The 19,367-nt window shown below is 38.4% G+C and overlaps 2 protein-coding genes across 3 annotated transcripts in view; one reads left to right on the top strand and one right to left on the bottom strand.

Annotated features, from left to right (window-relative positions):
* The window catches only part of LOC140225684 (uncharacterized), a 157,357-nt gene that overhangs the window by 61,672 nt on the left and 76,318 nt on the right, over positions 1-19,367 (bottom strand). Inside the window, exon 1 of one of the 2 annotated variants that reach the window (XM_072305329.1) lies at positions 260-373. The exons of the other annotated variant lie outside the window; for it this stretch is intronic. Within the exon in view, the coding sequence (XP_072161430.1) occupies positions 260-311 (52 nt within the window). The 5' untranslated portion in view covers positions 312-373. Of the gene's footprint in view, positions 1-259; positions 374-19,367 lie in introns of those variants that run through there. 2 annotated transcript variants of the gene reach the window in all.
* On the top strand, positions 1,383-14,435 carry LOC109031932 (uncharacterized). The gene is made up of 5 exons (XM_019043788.2): positions 1,383-1,581; positions 5,357-5,599; positions 7,665-8,067; positions 10,596-10,944; positions 13,896-14,435. Exons 2-5 carry the CDS (start codon positions 5,379-5,381, stop codon positions 14,204-14,206), a joined length of 1,284 nt encoding a protein of 427 aa, XP_018899333.2. The 5' UTR covers positions 1,383-1,581; positions 5,357-5,378; the 3' UTR covers positions 14,207-14,435.

Raw genomic sequence — 19,367 nt, forward strand, 5'->3', positions numbered from 1 at the left:
CTCTTAATTTGACCGGATTCCCTCTTGATTTAAGCTTAAATCTGATTGAATCAAGAGTCCAGTTTCTTGTCAATTTTTTTAAGAGTCTGGACTCTAGATCCAATGTGTTTTTTTTTTCCAGTGTTGAGATGCCGAATGAGCCTTCGACCTTAGCTGTTATTTCCTAAAATTCTAATTTTTTGTAATATCTGTAATTGATTTTTACCAGTTTTTCACAAAAAAAAAAAAAAAAAAAATTTGTAATAGAATTTGTAGTTACCTGTAAATTTTGAATAAAGATGATAAAACTTCTTCATGAATAAATATTCCATTAACCTGCTAACCAAATCACAAACCCTATCCACGTAGTTCGTCTTAGCAACAAATACGTTCAATAGTAGGCCGTTTTTCAGCAACTCCACCTCAATGATTTAAAGAGGAATACATAATTATTTGTTTTTCGCAATGATAGGGCCAAAGATACGACCATGCTAGCCAAGTTGCATTCAAAATTTCATTATAAACCCTCTCCTCGCACAACTTGCGGTTATACGGAGACATGCAATTGCAAACCCGCCAATATTTGATTTGTAAAAAAGTATCATATCGTCGGCTTCTTTAGTTACGATCTCTGAGGAGCACTTCAAAAGCCCACTCCCACTCGATGGCGAATGAATAATAAAGAATTGACAGCGCACGACCAGTGGCGCGGCGTGGCGTGAATTGCGATGCATCGATTGTTATCCTATTTAAACCTATTGCAAAGAATCGATTATTACGGTGTTCGCTGCGAACACCGTGTTTATCGATCCTTTTCCATAGGTTTAAATGGCATAACAATCTGTACTCCAGGTACAGAAACAATAATAAGTCGAAGATAGAATTTCAGAATTAAAGGATCGGATCTTATTCATGTTATCTGCAGTGAACAAGGAACAATTCCACATTGAAATATGTTTTATTCTAACAAAAATTAGTGGACAATGAGAGGAGATGGCAATTTGACTGCCGTATTGCATCACTTCTATAATTTTCCCACCATACCTGCGCGTTTTAAATATCTTTTGAGTCTTCGAAAATTTTAAAAGTGGGCTTTCCGTTTCCAGCTTTTTGGCTTATAGAATATACATAAATCACCACATAATCCACTCACCTGGTGCTTTCAATAAAAAACACGAGGTTTAGTGGCCCCTACTTGAGAGGGAGGATGGCAAAAGTACGCATTCGGATACCCTTATATTCAAACAATTATTTAGTGTTAAAAATTTTATTATTTTCAACTTGCATGATGCAACTAAATTGGATCCAACGCTCATTCCCAGACACGTTCGAAAAGTGAGAGCTCCTTGCAAAATTAAATCGATTGAATGGACTTTATCGCTCTTCTCTTCAACGCAGACAGAGATAATGGCCTGAGTTTGATTATGATAACATAAAACTATGAACTCTCGTAAATGATAGAACTTGCTCATGAACATATAGACATTAGTTCGGTGGACTGGTGCTATGTGCTTGTGAAAAATGTTGTTTTCTCGCAGCGTGTTGGTATTTGAGACATCATCAAACTATTGATTTCACCGCAGCTAAGAAAACATTTACCCTGTAAGTATCTAACATTCGTCTTGTGAATTAGGTATCAAAATACGTTAAAATCGATAAATATATTATATTGAAGAAATCATGAAAATGCTGCTATTTCCTTGATCAACATATTTACTCAAGCAGCAAAGCTTCTGGTGGCAACATATCTACATTTCAGAGAATTTTTTCGTTAGAATTTTGGTACTGAACATACACTTCTAATGAGCGGGAATGGATGAAAAGAATATTATGAGAGTAAAGATTGAATCAATCATCACAATCAAAACCAATTTCTTTTTGCACAAAGGTCTCATTTTCTGGGAACGCTTACACACATTGTAAATCATGTTTAAACACAAATAACCTTCTCAAATGAGAAAAAACACTAAGATGTGGCCCGAATAATGTGTGTGATAAGGTGGAGAAATGGTGCTGGGTCCACACCATTTCGTGGGGAAATCAAAGCCAAGAAGTTCCAAAAATTATTATGAGAGTCAAAAATAAATCCTCTTAACTCTAATGAGTACCAGTCCAAAACTGAGGGGGGGAGGAGTGTTCAAGTCAGGCGGTTTGCGCTGGTTTCAGTTTTTACTGGTACTCAATAGAGTTAAAAAGATTTATTTTTTACTGTAATTATAATTTTTGAAACTTCTTAGCTTTGATTTTCCAGCGAAATGGTGTGGACCCAGCACCATTTCTCCACCTTCTAACATTCTGAAATCTACCTACACTATTTAAAAAAATAGAAATGAACCCTGGACTTCTTGCTTCGTATAAGAAACAACAGTGCGCCTTCAATAGTTTGACTATGCATCACGGGCAACACTCGAGTACGAATAGTTGTATCCAGGAATTTCTTATTTTCATTGGTGCTGCGTACTCGTTCCCATTGTTAGTACAAGGAAAGTCAGTTCGCCTTCAATGCTTTTCCTATGCAACACGCACATCCAGCAAGTACGAATAGTTGTATCAAGGCTTTGCTCCGTAAATACAGCTGTTCATTATCTAGCTGTTTGCTGTGGGCGGGCCGTATTCATAAGCTATTACTATTCACATTATCAAAGCTAGCCATCAAAATATCAAGGTAAGGTGTTGTGATCGGCTTATTCGATGACTTGAACCAATGATAGCACTTGATCTTGACATTTTGATGGAGTATTTTGATAGTGCAACACAGGCTGTAGTCGTTCCTCAAATTGCTGATTTCCACAGGAGGATTTATTTGGTTTTCATTTTAAGAAAGGGAGATTTAAGGAGATCCTCAACATACCATTATGGAAACGACAATTTTTACGAACTTTGAGAAAAAATCCTGTCCAATGATTTTGAAAATCAAGCTGTCTACTAAAACAGGCTCGCGAAAAAACAGTACTTTTACAGTACTTTTTTAGTAAATTCTAAAGAACTTCTGTACCACAATTTGACGAAATTAGAAAAAATTCAAAAATTTGAAATTCTCGCTCGATATGCGACAAAAATTACGTAGACAAACACAATTTTTCACACAAAATTTCATTGGTGCCTTGAAGATTAACTGACTGCAAAATCGCGATCTTGTAGAAAACACTACTTTAAGAATCAACGCGCAGGGATTGCATACTTTCTAGGCTTTATTGGGGGTCTAAAGGAAAACATTCTGGACCTTTTCGCAGTATTTACGCACTTTTTTAGTAATTCCGGACCACCCTTATGAATCAGTGCTATTTCTGGACTAGTAGACTCTCTGAATGGACCGCTGAAAAAGCGTGTGCGTTTAAACTTCCCGCGTCCTCTCCCTCTTCCGACTCCTAACTCTCTCATTGGTGGGTGCCTGCAGGCCATGTCAGTGCTTCCACCAATGAGAAGGGGTTAGGGATAACGCTAGGAGGGGAAGGGAAGGTCGGTGATGGGTGTTCCAGTAGTCAGGCAGTCATGAAAGCTGCAAGGGCTCCCTTTGTTTCTCATTAATGATGTGAGTGCTCTTTCAAGGGCTACCCCTTCTGGGGGTGGTTATGTTTGTTTTTCTGTAGTGTGGTTTGGGTCGATCAGTGAGATTTTCTACTTACAATTAGCATACTCCGTTTGTTTCATTATTTTTCTTTGTAGATTGTTACTTGTCACACGCTACACGAGGGATTACAATGATTTATCTCTGTAAAAATTCAGCCGCAAACAGCTGACGTGTCGATGCTGCGCCAAGAAAATGAACCAATCACAATGTAGCACAGTAATACGTCACTAAAATAAAATGGAAAAGAAAACATTTGTCAGATTTCTTAAATTTGAAGGTAGACTCTTACCGACTCTACAGTTTGTCAAAGTTAAATCAGTTTTTCTACAGTTTTTTTTTTTTTTTTTTATTTTTCACGATGATAAATCATTGTAATGCCTCTTATGCTCTAGTTTCGAGTCATTCCGATGGAGTTTACTGGAGATTTGTTAAAATTTTCCTATCTGTAATTCTATGTTAAGAATTTTCTTAAAGTGATTCGATGGCAGCCATGTTTTGTGTCGGAACGTCATGCGATTTATCGCAACAATTATACCATGTTTTCAGCTACTTGTCATTTTTATCGATTTTTGAAGTAGCACTTCTGTTCCCACGAGACTAAAAAATTCCCCTACCAAATTTGACAAGCACATTCAACGTAATAAAATGGGACTTTATTAGAGGATAACTATAGCATTCAACACTGATATCGAAACTGCACTCAAATGCAATAATTTTCCCTTAAAGAAAACCCGGCCTTCATTGCGTTGAAATTGTTAGTAAAATTAGGCGAAAGGAGTCTTTAGTCGCGTGACAGCAGAAATGCGATCTTAAAATTCGATATAAATGACAAGTAGCTGAACATGGGACTAATCGATGCGATACACAAAACATGACAGCCATTGAATCACCATCACCCTCTGTGGCATGATTAATTTTATGTAGATCTCAGATTCTGGGGTACACTAATTGATTTTGTAACTCGTATAAAAACATGGAGTACCAAGTTTTTTTTTTTTTTTTTTTCCAAATTTGAAATTTTAGGGAATCAGTTATTCAAAAAAAGAAAAAACTAAGGAAAATTTGCAAAATTATGCCACAGAAAAAAAGATTCCATTTTTAAAAACCTCCAAAAAAACGTTGCTACGAACTCGTAACGCTATGCCATAAAGGGTTTAAACCTCATTTTTGATCACAATGTATTCCATGTATATATGTTATATGTATGTCGCAGGTAATTAGCAATTGCCGGCAATTTGTTTCACACGTTCTTTCAATAAATCGCAATAATGTGCATCGCCATGATGCAATTTTTAAGGGTTATGGTCTTCAAAAGTATGAGCTCGGCTTGAGGCACCTTCATTTTGTGTGATACTCTACGCTTTGTCGCGATGTTAGTTTAGTTGCCTGTCCAATCTCAACCCAACTACGTCACAGAGTTCACCACACGATCTTCTGAGTGTGCATATTCCTTCCATGTTTTTAAGGATGAAAAAGTGTCTATTCACATTATAGGAAACATAATCAGCACTCTAATCTTGTTCTTCTATATTGGAATTTTATGATTTTCTATATTTATTTACCACTGGCTTGTAAATTGCCGGCGACGGCGATTGCCAATTGCCTGCGACATATATAAACTAATTTTTTTTATATGACATTGTATCATAGCCTCATAGCTCCATATTCAGAATAAAATATTATTTATTCATTTTATTTATTACTTATCCATGTGAGGCCTTGTAAAAGAGAGAGCTATCATGAGGAAATACTTCATTTAATACCCCTAATAATAATTCAGAACTAATTTAAATTGCTATTTCTCAGGGAGTCCTCGACAGGGGGAGAAATGGGCGTGGTCGAGAGATTAAATTCCACCATTTTACCCGCGGCAGTGGAAGCCGGTGGATTTGGGAAGGATGTGAAAAAATTCGTTAGCTTTGAGGCTAATGACACGAAAGGGACGGATCAATTTTGTTCGGCTCCTGTCTTCGGCCAAGTCACATTGGAGAGGAGTACATCCGAGCGTTTCGTCCAACCCGTCCTTGTAAAAACGCAAATTCAGTCCAGGTATGTTCAATTTCTCAGGTCCGTTCGATGAAACCAATTTAATAAAATAAGGAACAGATAAATCACAGCACGCATTTTGATGTAAAATTTTCAAATCACCTTACAGCTTTCTTATTGAAACTCGTATATTAAACCCGTAAACTCAATACTTTAAACATTTTACATCAAAATGCTTGCAACGGTTTACAATTAGATTTTCCTTCTTTTATTAGTTACATCATCATGTAGAATATGCTTCTTAAATCAACCGATTTAAGTTTATCACTTTCACTAAAAAGGACGAATTCAATCAAAATCAGTCTAACTGCGTAATATGTCGCCTAATTTTCTCTCAATTGACATTTTTTTACGGGAGAACTGAGCGCTGAAATACATTCAAACTTTTGATAAACTTAGCTTCGATTGTAAAGAACTTTCTCCAGAAATAGGGCACAATGCAGTTAAGGTTTTTCGAAAAAAAAAATAAATAAATAAAAAATGCGGGAGAACTAAACAACGCCTGATGTAGTTAAACCAATTCGTCGCTTGGCTGACATAAGGGCGTAACTACACATTGATATAAGCCTGGAGAAGCATTGAGTTGTATAGACGACAAGGTTCATTGCAGACTGTAGTCTTTACGCTCCTATGTCGGGAGGGTAACGAATTGGACGAATTTCCGCCAAACGGAACTATGAGTATTATGACGTGAGCCCTGTTATGTATATATTCTTATGGGTCTCAGGGCTCATGTCCTAATGCACATAGTTCAGTTTGGCAGAAATACGTCCAATTCTAGTGAACTGGTTATAGGACATTTCTTCAACGATTTTTTGTCCGCGCACCTGTTTTTTCAAGGAATTTATGTCCACGCGTTTTTTTGCACGGGAGTTTTGATCCACGTGCCGGTTGAGACCCACAGTTAATTGACCCACATGTAAATACAAACGACAATTGCTCACGACGTTTTTGGATGAAGATGTATAATGTCCTGGAAGAATGAGGGTTTGTTTGTTTTTTTGTTTTGCCTGTTTGGTCCAACGAAGAATGATATATAGTTGAGAGTTTTGGTAAAAATGGGGGAGCGTCAATTCCATGAGAAGAAATTCACTAAAACTAGAACACCTCTTTGGTGTAACAGGACTTAAGTATCTTTCAAGAAATTCCCACCTTGTTATACCTGAACCGGATAAGCCTCTATATTTGCCTCAGCTAAAGGCTCTAAGATTTTTCCTGTTTACGATAAGTCTCTTCTTTTATTTTGCGAGGAAAGATCTGTACTTTTAAAGGACGCCTGTCATTCTTAATACGTTCAATTCCGTATAATACTGTGCAACACCTCTGTTGTGAAATAGTTGCTTCAGGCGCCGCGCCGCCGCACGGCGGACGGGCGGCCAGCGCGAAACGCGCATTGGCGCCTACAAACCTAAGTGGATATTTCAAGCATTGGGCAATGCGTGTAGTATCCACTTAGGTTTGTAGGCGCTAGTGAGCCTCTCGCGCTGCCGGCACGCCGCTCCGCTCTGTTCGGCTTTAATATTTATACTCGCATAGTCAGCGTTTTTTAACTCATGATTTTGAAATGTTTGCACATCCTGCATTGATTATTCTCATTTAAATTGATGGGGAAAAATATGTATCAATTTATCAAAGGAGAATAATAATATAATGTGTGTTTTTTGAATATTGGTGGTTACGTGTCAAATTTAATGATTTCCAAAGCACTTTAATTTTTTCTTTCACATTTTGTGCTCATATTGTGCTGCATCGAGGTGTACACGAAACCAAACTCTTAAAATTTGACGTATTTGACTCTAAAAGATCGATGTACAAATGGGTTAAAACTAAAGATTGCGTGCTTCTTGGTTTTTTCCCCTTTTTCATTCATTTTTGCAGTTTCTGCCGGCACAACTGCGGCTTATTGAGATTAATGTCGCTTGAAGAAGGCTTGACAAATATTTGTCACTTTTTAAAAATATGAATGTTTTCAAAATGAACAAATTGGTGGTAGGTATTTTTATCTACCTTGCATGCTCATATAAGCGCAACCTCCCAATAATCTAACCCCAACATTTTAAACATACAGGACTGGATTCCCAACGAAAGAAGTGTCGGACGGCTGGTTCTACAACGAGATCCTGTTTTACACGAAAGTCGTACCTCTGCTCCGGAAATACGACAAATGCAACGTTCTGTCGTCCAGTTTCTGCGAGTTCGTGTACGGCGCAACGACTGACAACCCTAATTCCGAGGAGAACGTGATCGTGTTGAAGGATCTTCGGGAGAAGGGATTCAAGCCATGCACCAACCCTGATCAGTTGGATGGGGATCACATCGAGCTGGTGTTGGACCGACTGGGAAAATATCACGCTCTGTCTTTCATGTGCAAAACAGACAACCCGAGTGGGTTTCACGAGGTGGCATCCCAGATCAAACAGATCAGCCACGCTGAGGCGATATCTTCGTTCGCTGGGATTATTACTAAGGAGGTACGCTTGGACTACATTTTGCAAAAAGGAACCACTAGCATTGCAATGATGCTAAGATTGTGCAACTTCATCCTTCGCAATAGAATTGCGGAAATTGTGAAAAACTATGAAATGTAGATGGTAATTTTTGTCTTAAATTCACAGTTTTTGATAGCGAGTAAAATAGAAACTATTAAGGGACAATCGGGTTTTTCCTCCAAGACAAAAGAAGTTGCACAATCTTAGCAACATTGCAATGCTAGTGGTTCCTTTTTGCAAAATGCAATCCATTTTAACTACATTTTGGAATTAGAAACTACAATATCCGACTCATTTGTAAAAGCACTGATCTGCGTGTGGAAACTAATGACACAAACGTTGTTTTTGAAGAGAGCTGGAAATTTGATTTCCTTATTGCAAAGTGTTGTCCAATTTATTGGATGCATACAAGCGAAAGAAATCCGTCTAGATTGGTGGAATTAAGGTGATTTTAAGTGATCCATGGCAGGGATTTGTCATTATTTGCACAGGCTGTGCGTTTGACAACCAATGACTATCATTAGGTATCTACAAATCCATCAAAAATTTACATAAAAAATTAAGAGGTCTGAATGCACTTATTAAATCAACGTATATGAGGGTGATGCAATGATGTTATCATCTCAAACATGTTGAAAAGCCCGTTTAGTAATTGAATAAGTACGTATGGCCGTATACGTGGTTTTCCTGGAGAGCGGCTTTTAGTTAGTTAGGTATTTTATTTATAGGTATTCAGCATTGATTCCATGTATTCTAAGGTCCATGTATGTATAGTTTGTACTTGCTCACGTCAAAACTCTGAATTTGAAAGCAATTGGAAAAAGTTCACTTCCGAAATGCATGTCTCCAGAATAATCACGTATACGGATATACGCGGTGGAGAACACATCATGATGTGTTCTCCATCTCCTAAAACTGAACATTGGTAAAACTAACCAGTTTTGATGGGCATATGTAACACTGAATTGCTACATGTAATGGTATGGGCAAGTATACTCAAAGAAGTTAACTTGAAACATGACACTTGGTGTCATATTTTTTGTTAAAAAAAAATCCTAGTCGACCTATTGGGCGCGTGTTTTAGAAAAGAAGTGTCATATATCATCCATCATTCTGCTTAGAAAAATCCAGAGAATAATTTTTGAAACCTCCGAAGCATAAAATTTTCCTTGTTTCGAGGCAAGGAGGCACCAGGCGGGTCGGCCACCCAGAGAAGACTCATAAAATCAGGGGGATGGCACACGGCCCGCACTTGGATATATTTATGCTAAAAGGAACCATATACAGGGCCGGATTTACCTACTTGCCGCCCATGGGCCGCAAACCATCAAGCGAACATGCCGGAAGCGGAGGGGTGCATAAGACGCGTTTACCTACTCATGTTAGCTACATTTTTTGCGAAAGCCCTGTCAACACTACTGGTAAAATTTTACGGAGCTTTGCGCGAAAGTTAAGTTCCGTAAACCTGTCTCTGTGTGGACAAGGGCCTCCATTTATTAGAAATGAATCGAAAAATTATGAAAGAACAAACATAAATGTGGTTGAATAATAATTTTAACTTATTCCTGCGGGGCGCTGGTAGCACTGTGTTTGGCGCAATGCGTGAAGTATTCCTGCAGTCTTGTAGGCGCTATGCATTTCACGCCAACCGCTCCTGACCGCACTGTGTTTGACGCAATGGGTGAAGTATTCATGCAGTCTTGTAGGCGCTAATATGTGTTACATGCCGACCGTCGCGCCGCGCCGAGGGCTTGTCCTTTTCTTTTCAAGTCCTCGTCATCATTCCTCTCTGCGCTGAGCTCCAGGCCAAATTGCGTGTTTAGTTCCTCTCTTAACTCGACTAATTAAAGATGCTGTCTCTTTTATCACCGAAAAACAAAAAAAATCGAAATTACTATACTCTCAGGAAAGAGAGATTTTGTCCCCTTTTCGCATTGAAACATTTTTTTTTCTGAATCCGATTTTTTTTTATACCTTCATTCGAAAAAATTGCAAAATTTGCTGCCTCCTAAATTTGCCGCCATGGGCCGCGGCCTATGTGGCCACCCCCTTAATCCAGCCCTGGAACTATATGCATCGGGTTTGTGTGCAAAATAGTTCCTTTTATCATAAATACGTCCAATTTATATCGCGGCTCTTGTTTTCTCTTTGACAGGTCCGGACTCTTTCTGTACAGGTACTCTAATTTTAAGCAGCAGTGCCAATAACTCAAACTCGAATTTCTAGAAGGTAAAGTCTCACTGAAAAAAAAACACATCGGATCTAGAGTCCAAACTCTTGAAGACATCGACAAGAAAAAGGACTCTTGATATTCAATCAGATTTAAGCTTAAATCAAAAGGAAATCCGCTCACATTAAGAGGCTTGGTTCTTGATTTAAGCTTAAATCTGATTGAATCAAGAGTATTTTTTCTTGTCGATGTTTTTAAGAGTCTGGACTCTAGATCCAATGTGTTTTTTTCTTTTTCTCTAGTGCTTTTTTCATAGATCCGATCACGTTCATGATTCCAGGCTTTCAGAGAATGCGTATTTCGAGGTATCGAACCATTGCGGAAGGAACCGAGGTACCAGGACAAACTGGTGGATCTGTGCGCCAACTGCGAAAACGCCTACGATTGGATAGACAAATACGGGTTCGACTCCCGGAATCGGCTCACCGTTATCACGCACGGCGATTTCAAGCTGGACAACATGATGTTCAAATACCGCGAAGACGGAAAACCCATCGAAGTTGTGTTCTTCGATCTCGCCTGGATCAAACTTTCTTCGCCGGCGATCGATACCAGTTATTTCCTCTTCTATAACGTACCGACGGTCGCTAGGCGAGGTCGCTTGCACCATCTTCATCGCGTTTATCACGGTATGTTGATAGGACCATTTGGATTGCATTTTGCAAAAAGGAACCAGAAGCTAAGATATAAAGATGATGTTAAGATTGTGCATTTTCATCCTTTGCAATAAAATTAAAAGAGAGGCTAAAGAGAGCAAAGTTCGAGTTTATAAAACGGTTGTAAGACCTGTGCTGACTTACGCTGCGGAGACCCGAGCGGACACGAAGCGCACTAAACAACAGTTGCGGACCGTAGAAATGAAAGTCCTGAGGAAAATAGCAGGCTTTACGCTCCGAGATAGGCAGACCAATGAGTCAATTCGCGAAGAGTGCCAAATTCAAGATATTGCCAAATGGACCAAGATGCGCCGGAAAATGTGGTCGGAACATGTTGAGAGGATGGACGGGGAAAGGCTTGCCAAGATTTGTATGGTAGGACGACCTCATAGCCAAAGGCAACCCGGACGACCGCCCAAGAGATGGGCACAGAGCTGCCTTTCATCCCCGGAGAATTAAGTGATCTCTCTCATCGGCATCATATTACTGTTTTAGAGGCTAGACAAACAGGGTCACGGCCCTAGTCAGAAGGCAGAAGAAGAAGAAGAAGCAATAAAATTACAGAAATCTTGAAAAAATATGAAATTTACACGGTAATTTTTGTCTTAAATTTACAGTTTTGAGCAAGTAAGATAGAAACTGTCAATGGATAAGCAGGTTTTTCTTCCAAGTCAAAAGAAGTTGCACGATCTTTGCTACACTGCAATGCTCCTGGTTCCTTTTTACAAAATGCAATCCATATATCTTGCAACAAGGAACCATTATTCATGACACGTTTTAGAATCAACGTACGGATCATACTTTTACCAGTTCATATATGTGCTGTCATGGATGAGCCAGGAATATTAGTCCCTAATTGCAAATGTATTCCTATTCATTAAGCATATTTGGACGTGTTCATGTCATGCTGAAAAGATCTAAGTATACATGAATAAAATCAATAGGAGCTAGTAGCATGCAAAGCTACTAGTATACAAGTAGCATGCAAAGCTACTAGTATACAAGTAGCATGCAAAGCTACTAGTATACTAGCAGCATTGAACCCTATAAAAATAGTTACTTTTCATTTAATGCAATCTTAATTACTTCTTTTAGCGTGAGTAAGTCTAATTATGGTGGCCCAAGGCTCAAGGTATATTCTTCATAGTCGTCCCTTAACCAGCTAATTCCCTTTGACAGCCCTAAATGAGGAATACTAGTACTAAGGGGGTTTAAGGAAGCATAAAAAATCAGTGATGCTCAAAACTTTCCCATGAAAGTATCATGGAATACATGGAGTATCTATTCGTGATTGATTTTTGGTGTCTTATGCGATGAAAAAAATCACGGAAATTACTTACGAGCACAATAAGACTGCAAATCTTAAAAACGAAACTTACCTGAAACAAACAAGACAGACAAGAAAATTAATATTTCATATCATAAAAAGAGCAGAGTACTTTTCATAAGACTTTTGTCTTGACAAAAACAATCGCCAACTTATCTGTTCTAGCCTAAGTTACTTCAGGGCACTTCGTCTATAAGATGATTCTTCAAGAAAAATCCTTAAAAATTAAGATATTTTTGGCAGAGGCGAAAAGTATATGCTTAGCAGCGCTGCTCAGATGTTGTGCCTTTGAACGTGTCGCAGGCAATCAGCAATCGCCGGCAAATTGTAATCCATCAGTGTTAATTCAGAAAAACGGTAATATTCAAAAGCAAATAAACAAGATAGATAGATAATATAATTATGCTAAGAATTCAGAAATACGTTTTTTCCTGCATGAATGCTTGGTACCACCCAGCACACCCTCGAGCGCGTGAGGTAGTGCTAGTGACCTAAGTTAGGTTTGGTTCCGATAGGCAACTAAACTAACTGCCTGACAAAGCGGAGAGTATCACCAGATTTGAAGGCGCTCCAAGTCGAGGTCGTGCTTCTGAACATATTTACCAATGAAACCTTTATTACGTCGATGCGAATTGTTGCAATCTGGTAAGTTAACACGTTTGCCGCTTTCAAATTGCCGACGATTGCTGAATGCTTGCGACTATGTATTCTTATGTAAAGCAAACAAACGCGTATGAGAATAAATATGAAAAAAAGAGAAAAAAAACGCTAATTTTTGGAATGACAATTCGAGTCGGGCGTTCGTATTCTCTATTTGTGAATTCGGCACAAAATTGTATACCGTAGGTTATAAAGTTGTAAGCTGTTTCTGCAAAGTATGACTCAATTTTCCTGAATGAGGAATGGCCATTCAATATCCAATGAGCACCATCAGGAATTGAGGCATTTTTCGGTAAATGGGCGTATGAGTTTCCATTGAGATCCATGGGCGATTGTTCAACGTAGTCCTCAAGTTGTAAGTAACTCATTCGACAGTTTTGCTATGAATTTTCCCCTGAATCTACTCTGAGTTTTTCCTCAAATTTGTAAATCGACTGTGAATGAATTTCAACTTCCGCAAACACTATAAAAAATTGCAAAATCTAAGCGGCATTGCAAGCCTCATACGCCCTTTCACCGAAAAAGGCGTTAATTCCTAAGATAAAGATTGTACTTTCCTGTTGAAAAATCCGAACGCCTTCAATTAAAATACTTTTTTTGGGCAATTTTCTCTATATTTTAGTTCTTTTTTCATGACAAGAATTTTCAATCTTCGGCTACTGAATTCCTGTTAAGCAATAGAAAAAGATACAGAACCCTAGCAACACCTGATGGTGCTAACCAGATTTTGACTTTTCAATCTTTATAAAAACATCAAATTTGGAACTATTCTTAGCTCATCCTTAAAATCACTTAACGGCATAGGGGAACTAATGGTTCATACGCGATTTCAAAAGTGAGTCAAACATTTATGTAGCTTAATTATTGCAAAATTACTCTCAAATGACATCTAGCAACAGACTGAGACAGTCTTCAATTCTTTCGATCATTTTTTCAGATGGCTTGTCCAATCACTTGGGTGACCACCGGGAGAAACCGTCTATCGAGGATGTTGAACTGGACCTGCGCAAGAAAGGGATTTTCGCCTACTATTTTCTTGCGACAGCTTTGCCGACAGTGAGCAGTATGATAGCTGGTGACGCGGTCCCATCACCTCCAAAGTTGGAGGACCTGGACCCAAGCCAGTATCAGGAGACGATGGGCACCTATATGCAGAATTTAAGGGAGCGAGGTGGTGTTGGCACGACTGAAATTTTAGCCGACATTCTTAGGTTTATGATCGATGAAGATTTCATATTTGAGCGCTAAGGGCCGAATTGGACGGAATTTAACAGAAAGGAAACAAAGCCACATCGGGATCGGACCGAGAAAAGAGATTTAAAGTTTGGCACCTGCATAAGACTCAATGTAAAAGATAAACTTCAAGTTCAATTTCTGCAACATTTGCTCCAACAAAAACTTTGAATTTTTGGCGATAGATAGTAGAGCAGTGGCTGAGTTCAAAACCACTCATAACTCAATTTTTTTCCAAAATGTGGGTTGGTTCCTTTCGGCTTAATTCAGTCCAATTCTTCGTAATGAGAAACGTTGGGTGCTCCACAGCTAATGACAAGACATAAAGCGAATTTTTGCGACCGAGTATCATTCATCAAACGAACTGATGAGTGCTGAGTGATGCCGATGATCAGTGAAAGCAGGTACCAATCAGAGTTCAGATTTTTTTGTTTAAATGAAATTAAGAAGAAAATCTGAAACACTAAAACGCAGCAAATTGCGAACGCAGCAGACTTGAAATGACAAAACACAATAACAGTGAGAAATGACGAAACAAAAATTCTAGTGAAAGATGAAGTTTCTGGCATTGATTGCATCAATTCAAAAGTCGAATTCAAGTCACGAGGTGTATTCGAAATTTCAAATTGATGGATTTCTACGGTGAGACCAACGAAAAAATGCACAATCGTCGAATATCATTCAAGGATGAATGATATTCGATCGCGAAAATTTGCTTATACATTTAAAACGATTGAAACAATGTAAAGCAAGGCTTGCTTAACACAAATTACCAAGAAGTTTCAGCTGGAAACGCTACAGCCTTCTTCAGTTGGATAAAAAAATATTTAAAAAAAAAATTAAACTTTTAAGACTTGGAACTAGGTTGTACCATGTTCCTTTCCAAACTAGATGAATCAATCATCATAGGCGCCTCTTTAATAGCTCCTTTTTTCGGAAGACGCCATACAGTTAACATTGTGATTAAGGACGGTTTGAGGAGATCCTTAACATGTATAGTACCATAAAATAGGAATTGTTTCTAACCTAGAGAAAAATTCAGTGATGAAATTCTGGAAATGGATCCTCTCAAGAGATTACAATGTTTTGCCATCGCAAAAGTTACAAGAGAAGCCAACTTATTTTAATATTTTAAAATACTCACAATATTGTAATTTTTGTAAGAAAACTGTAAGAATACATCAATTTAAATTAAAAAAAAATGTCAGACTTGAAAAATTGTGTTTTCTCAAAATTTAAAATGCTCTTAAGGACTCAATTTACTTTTTTTTTAAATGGATGAAAATTAACTTCTAAGCACAGTGACATATTTACATTTATTTAGTGTTCTTGTATGCATTATCTTTTCCCATTATTCAATCCATTTATTTATTAGTTTAACAAAATAATAAGATAGTGGTGATTTGATTGATAGGAACCTCAAAGCCAAAACTCTTGAGCTGTCTTCAGGTGAAAAGTTTTGGATAGGTCGAAAAAAGTTTCAAAACCAAAGGAAGATATCTTTTCCGGTTTCTTGTTTTAATTAAAACAAAGAAAGATACTCGGCAGTCAATCAAAATTTCGAGTGTGAGCCACTTACCGAAAATAAAATAATCTTATTGAATCCATTACCTACCTCAACATAAAAGGATAAATTTTGGCACCAAATATTCCGCGGGTTATGATAAAATTACTTGGCAATATGCATACTTATTTAATTGTCGTAAGGTATACATGCTCTTAAAATTTAGAGATAAAATAATGGTTCGCTTTGATGCCTCGCAAATGAGTGACAAAGTGGCTGATTTTCCAGTCTTTGACTGTGCGTTTACAAAGTAAGTTCTAATTAGTTGTTACGGCAATTTCACTTCTTTTGAAAGTTATCGATTATACTTTCATGCGCTCTTACAATAGTTTCACTAGCAGATATTTTGGCTGTAGTTTTGCTTTCGAAAAGGTGCTGCCGTTCCATCAATCATCCACAGATAGTGTGCGACTAAAATTCAGTGAACTGAACCGTGGGTAAGTAAGCCCAAAAATGAAATGCCTGCATGTGCAGATAATTCTTTTTCCTGTTTTTGATGGAAATCAAACTAGAGGAAAGAAGATTCTGGACCACATGACAAGGGGTGCAGTGATCATGATCTGTTTCGAAAATGAGAGGACACTGATACGGGTTTTAAAATGGATAAATCACTAAATGGGTCATGAAAATAAGCCCGAATCATATTGGGGAATTTGGTGTTTTTCGCAAAATTGTGGGTATTCGTCTGTGAATGCAACAAAAGTAAGCACTTCAAACATTTTGAGATGAAAAGGTGGATTTCTAAAATGGGAAGGCTGCATGAGAACTTCCTGCGTCTTAAGAACAAAACTGCCATAACCTCTGGTTAGTTTGAAACCTTTCAAACCTCGTCCAAATATCGTCGCTCCTCCGTAGGGACATACATCTTGACTTCCACATGGGCCCCTGAAAGCATGGATTTATATGTAAAATGGGACTCACGTAGAAATTGAGATCGAAGGGCGAAGAAAAGTTCGTTTTCAATGCCTCGTTTTTAAGTTTTGGGGATCTGAAGATCTATGAGATCTTCATCCCGAGATAACTATCTCAGTGGATTTGTTGCACGCGAAATATAAAAGAGAATTCCGGGGGTAAAATAGAACATGGAGTCATAGATCGTACGGTGGACTATTCAAAAAAAGGCTGTAGCTCACAGTCTGCGTATTTTGCACCATGTACTTTCAAAGTTGCCGCGGGTGTTGCGCCTAATTGCGGCCTAAGGAGCGGCTACCAGTTTTTATTTTTTTGATATGTCTATTGTATTTCCTGTAAAATTTTACCATGAGAATATCTACTTCACTGGAAGAAAGTATGGTAATATCTACCATTAGTCTAGTTGATTCTTTACACAGTGATACTACACATTTAGTGGAAATAACGAGAGTAATAGCAGTATTCACCAGAACTCAAGTGATACCATAATATGGTAAATTCTAGCATAGAATCTGGTGTTTGTTACCGTACCCGGATCCCTGTATCAGAGTATGGTAACATCTAACATATTTTTTTTCAGTGACTTTGTTGTTTCTTCTACCTGCGACGGAATCATTTTATTGTAATGTGCACTTATAATATCGTGGGCTGAGCCTTTAACTCATTCAATCTACAATCATTAATTTGATTTTATTTGAATTCACGCCATTAGAAGCCCCCAGATAGCTTCAGCAGAGTCCTCGTTTTTTATGCGTAGAGAAAATTCATAAAAATTTCACTATGCAAGTTTAGTCATGAGTTGTTGATGTGCCAATTTTTCAGAGGGTCATCTGAATAAAATAAGATGTCTGCGCGCAAACCGTGGCTTTCAGGTATTTTTACGGAAGCAGTAAGAGCCAACTGTTTTGGATATGATGTGAAAAAATTTGTTGACTTTAAATCTGCGAATGACAAGTCACGCACGGCTCAATTTAGCTCTGTTGTGGAGTTCGGAGAAGTCACGCTGGAGAAGAAAACTTCTGAACTGGTCACTCAGCCTGTTCTCGTCAAAACTCAGATCAGGTATTGGTCACACGTAGACTCTATCAATTGAATAACATTTTGGATTAAAGAATTCGTACTTCTGACTCATTTTTGAAACAATTTAAGCACCGTAAGTTTCCTTATGGAGATAAAGACTTATATCGATGAGCCAGAGATGGAAGTTCCTTATTGCTTAATGAGGTCCAATTGCATCGCATTTAGCAAAAAGGAATCAGCGCAATTACAGTGTTGTAAAAATGTTGCTTCTTCATAATTATCTGAAGAATCTCCCGGAATAACATATGGCTTTGGCTTCCCACCAAAAATTTGTTGATTCTAAAGGAAAACAATTGTGCAAATATTAATGTTGTGCGTATATCAAGTATTTTCAAAAGAGAAGCAGGAGAAGTTGCATGCTTTTGAAAACAGTGTAACGAACACTGAAAACACGCTGGTTCCTTTTCGCTAAATGCGATCCAATTGTGATGTCTCCGAAGGGACCATCCTTTGCGTCGAAGTGGATCTTAGACAAATTGAACTGCATTTTGCAACGAAGAGCTACTATTCCTGGCTCATACACAAAAGCACGTATCTGCATAGGGAAACTAACGGCAGCTACGTCGTTTCTCAAAATAGCTCGGGTGGTAGTTCCGTGTTGCAAAATGGAGGATTTTTCTGGAAAAGGACCCATAGAGAAGACTCGCGTTGAGAAAAGAGCATTTGAAGTTTTCATAATTGAATCGGCTTCTGTTAGACGGGCGTAAGTCCAAAAACGCAAGAGCCCTAGCGTCCTCCGTGACCAACGGAAGCCAGGGTTCATGAGTTTTTGGGCTTACGCTCATCGAACAGAAACCGATTTTATTACATTCTGGGCATTGTCAGTGACTTACATCGGAGCGTTCGTCCAAATCCTACTCATCTAATGTAAACAAACCAGATGGTTTCATTACTACAGCAATAAAATTCCTAATGATGGCTGATGAATGTTAGGTAGAACATTTTGCCAGGCGAGTTTTTGAAACCCTGGTAAAAATTGGCAGTAGAATCTGTGTTCCAAAATACCTTAGACTTACGGCCGGCTGTAAGATTTCCAATAGCTTCTAAACCGGCTACACAATTTCTTATAGCCTTTTATAGCCGATGGCGATTAAGCAACTCACAGCCAGGCGATACAGTGTATGCTAAACGTCACTAATTACGGATGCTCTGACTTAGTGAGTTTTCGGACCACTGCTCTCTTTTTGGGCCGTAATATCTTGATTTATTTTGCGAGGAAAGCTCCGTACTTTTGATGGATGCCTGCCATTCCTAATATATTAGAGCGCCTTCAGTTTCGTATGATACTGTGCAATACCTCTGGTGTGAAATAGTTCCTTCAAGCGCCGTGGAACGCTGCGGTGCGGCGGACGGGCAGCCAGCGCGAAACGCGCATTGGCGCCTACAAACCTAACAGGGATACTTCACGCGTTGCGCAATGCGTGAAGTATCCCTGTTAGGTTTGTAGGCGCCAGTGCGTCGCCGCTCCGCTTTGTGTTAGGCTCTAATATTTAATCTGGCTGAGACAGCGTTATTAAACTCATGATTTTGAAATGTTTGCACATCCTGTATGGATTATTCTCGTTTTCGTTGATCAAAAAAAAAATATGTATTAAAGGAAAATATAACATGGGTTTGTTA

Source organism: Bemisia tabaci, chromosome 10 (genome assembly GCF_918797505.1).
Source record: "Bemisia tabaci chromosome 10, PGI_BMITA_v3".
In the NCBI taxonomy this organism is placed as follows: Eukaryota; Metazoa; Arthropoda; class Insecta; order Hemiptera; family Aleyrodidae; genus Bemisia; species Bemisia tabaci.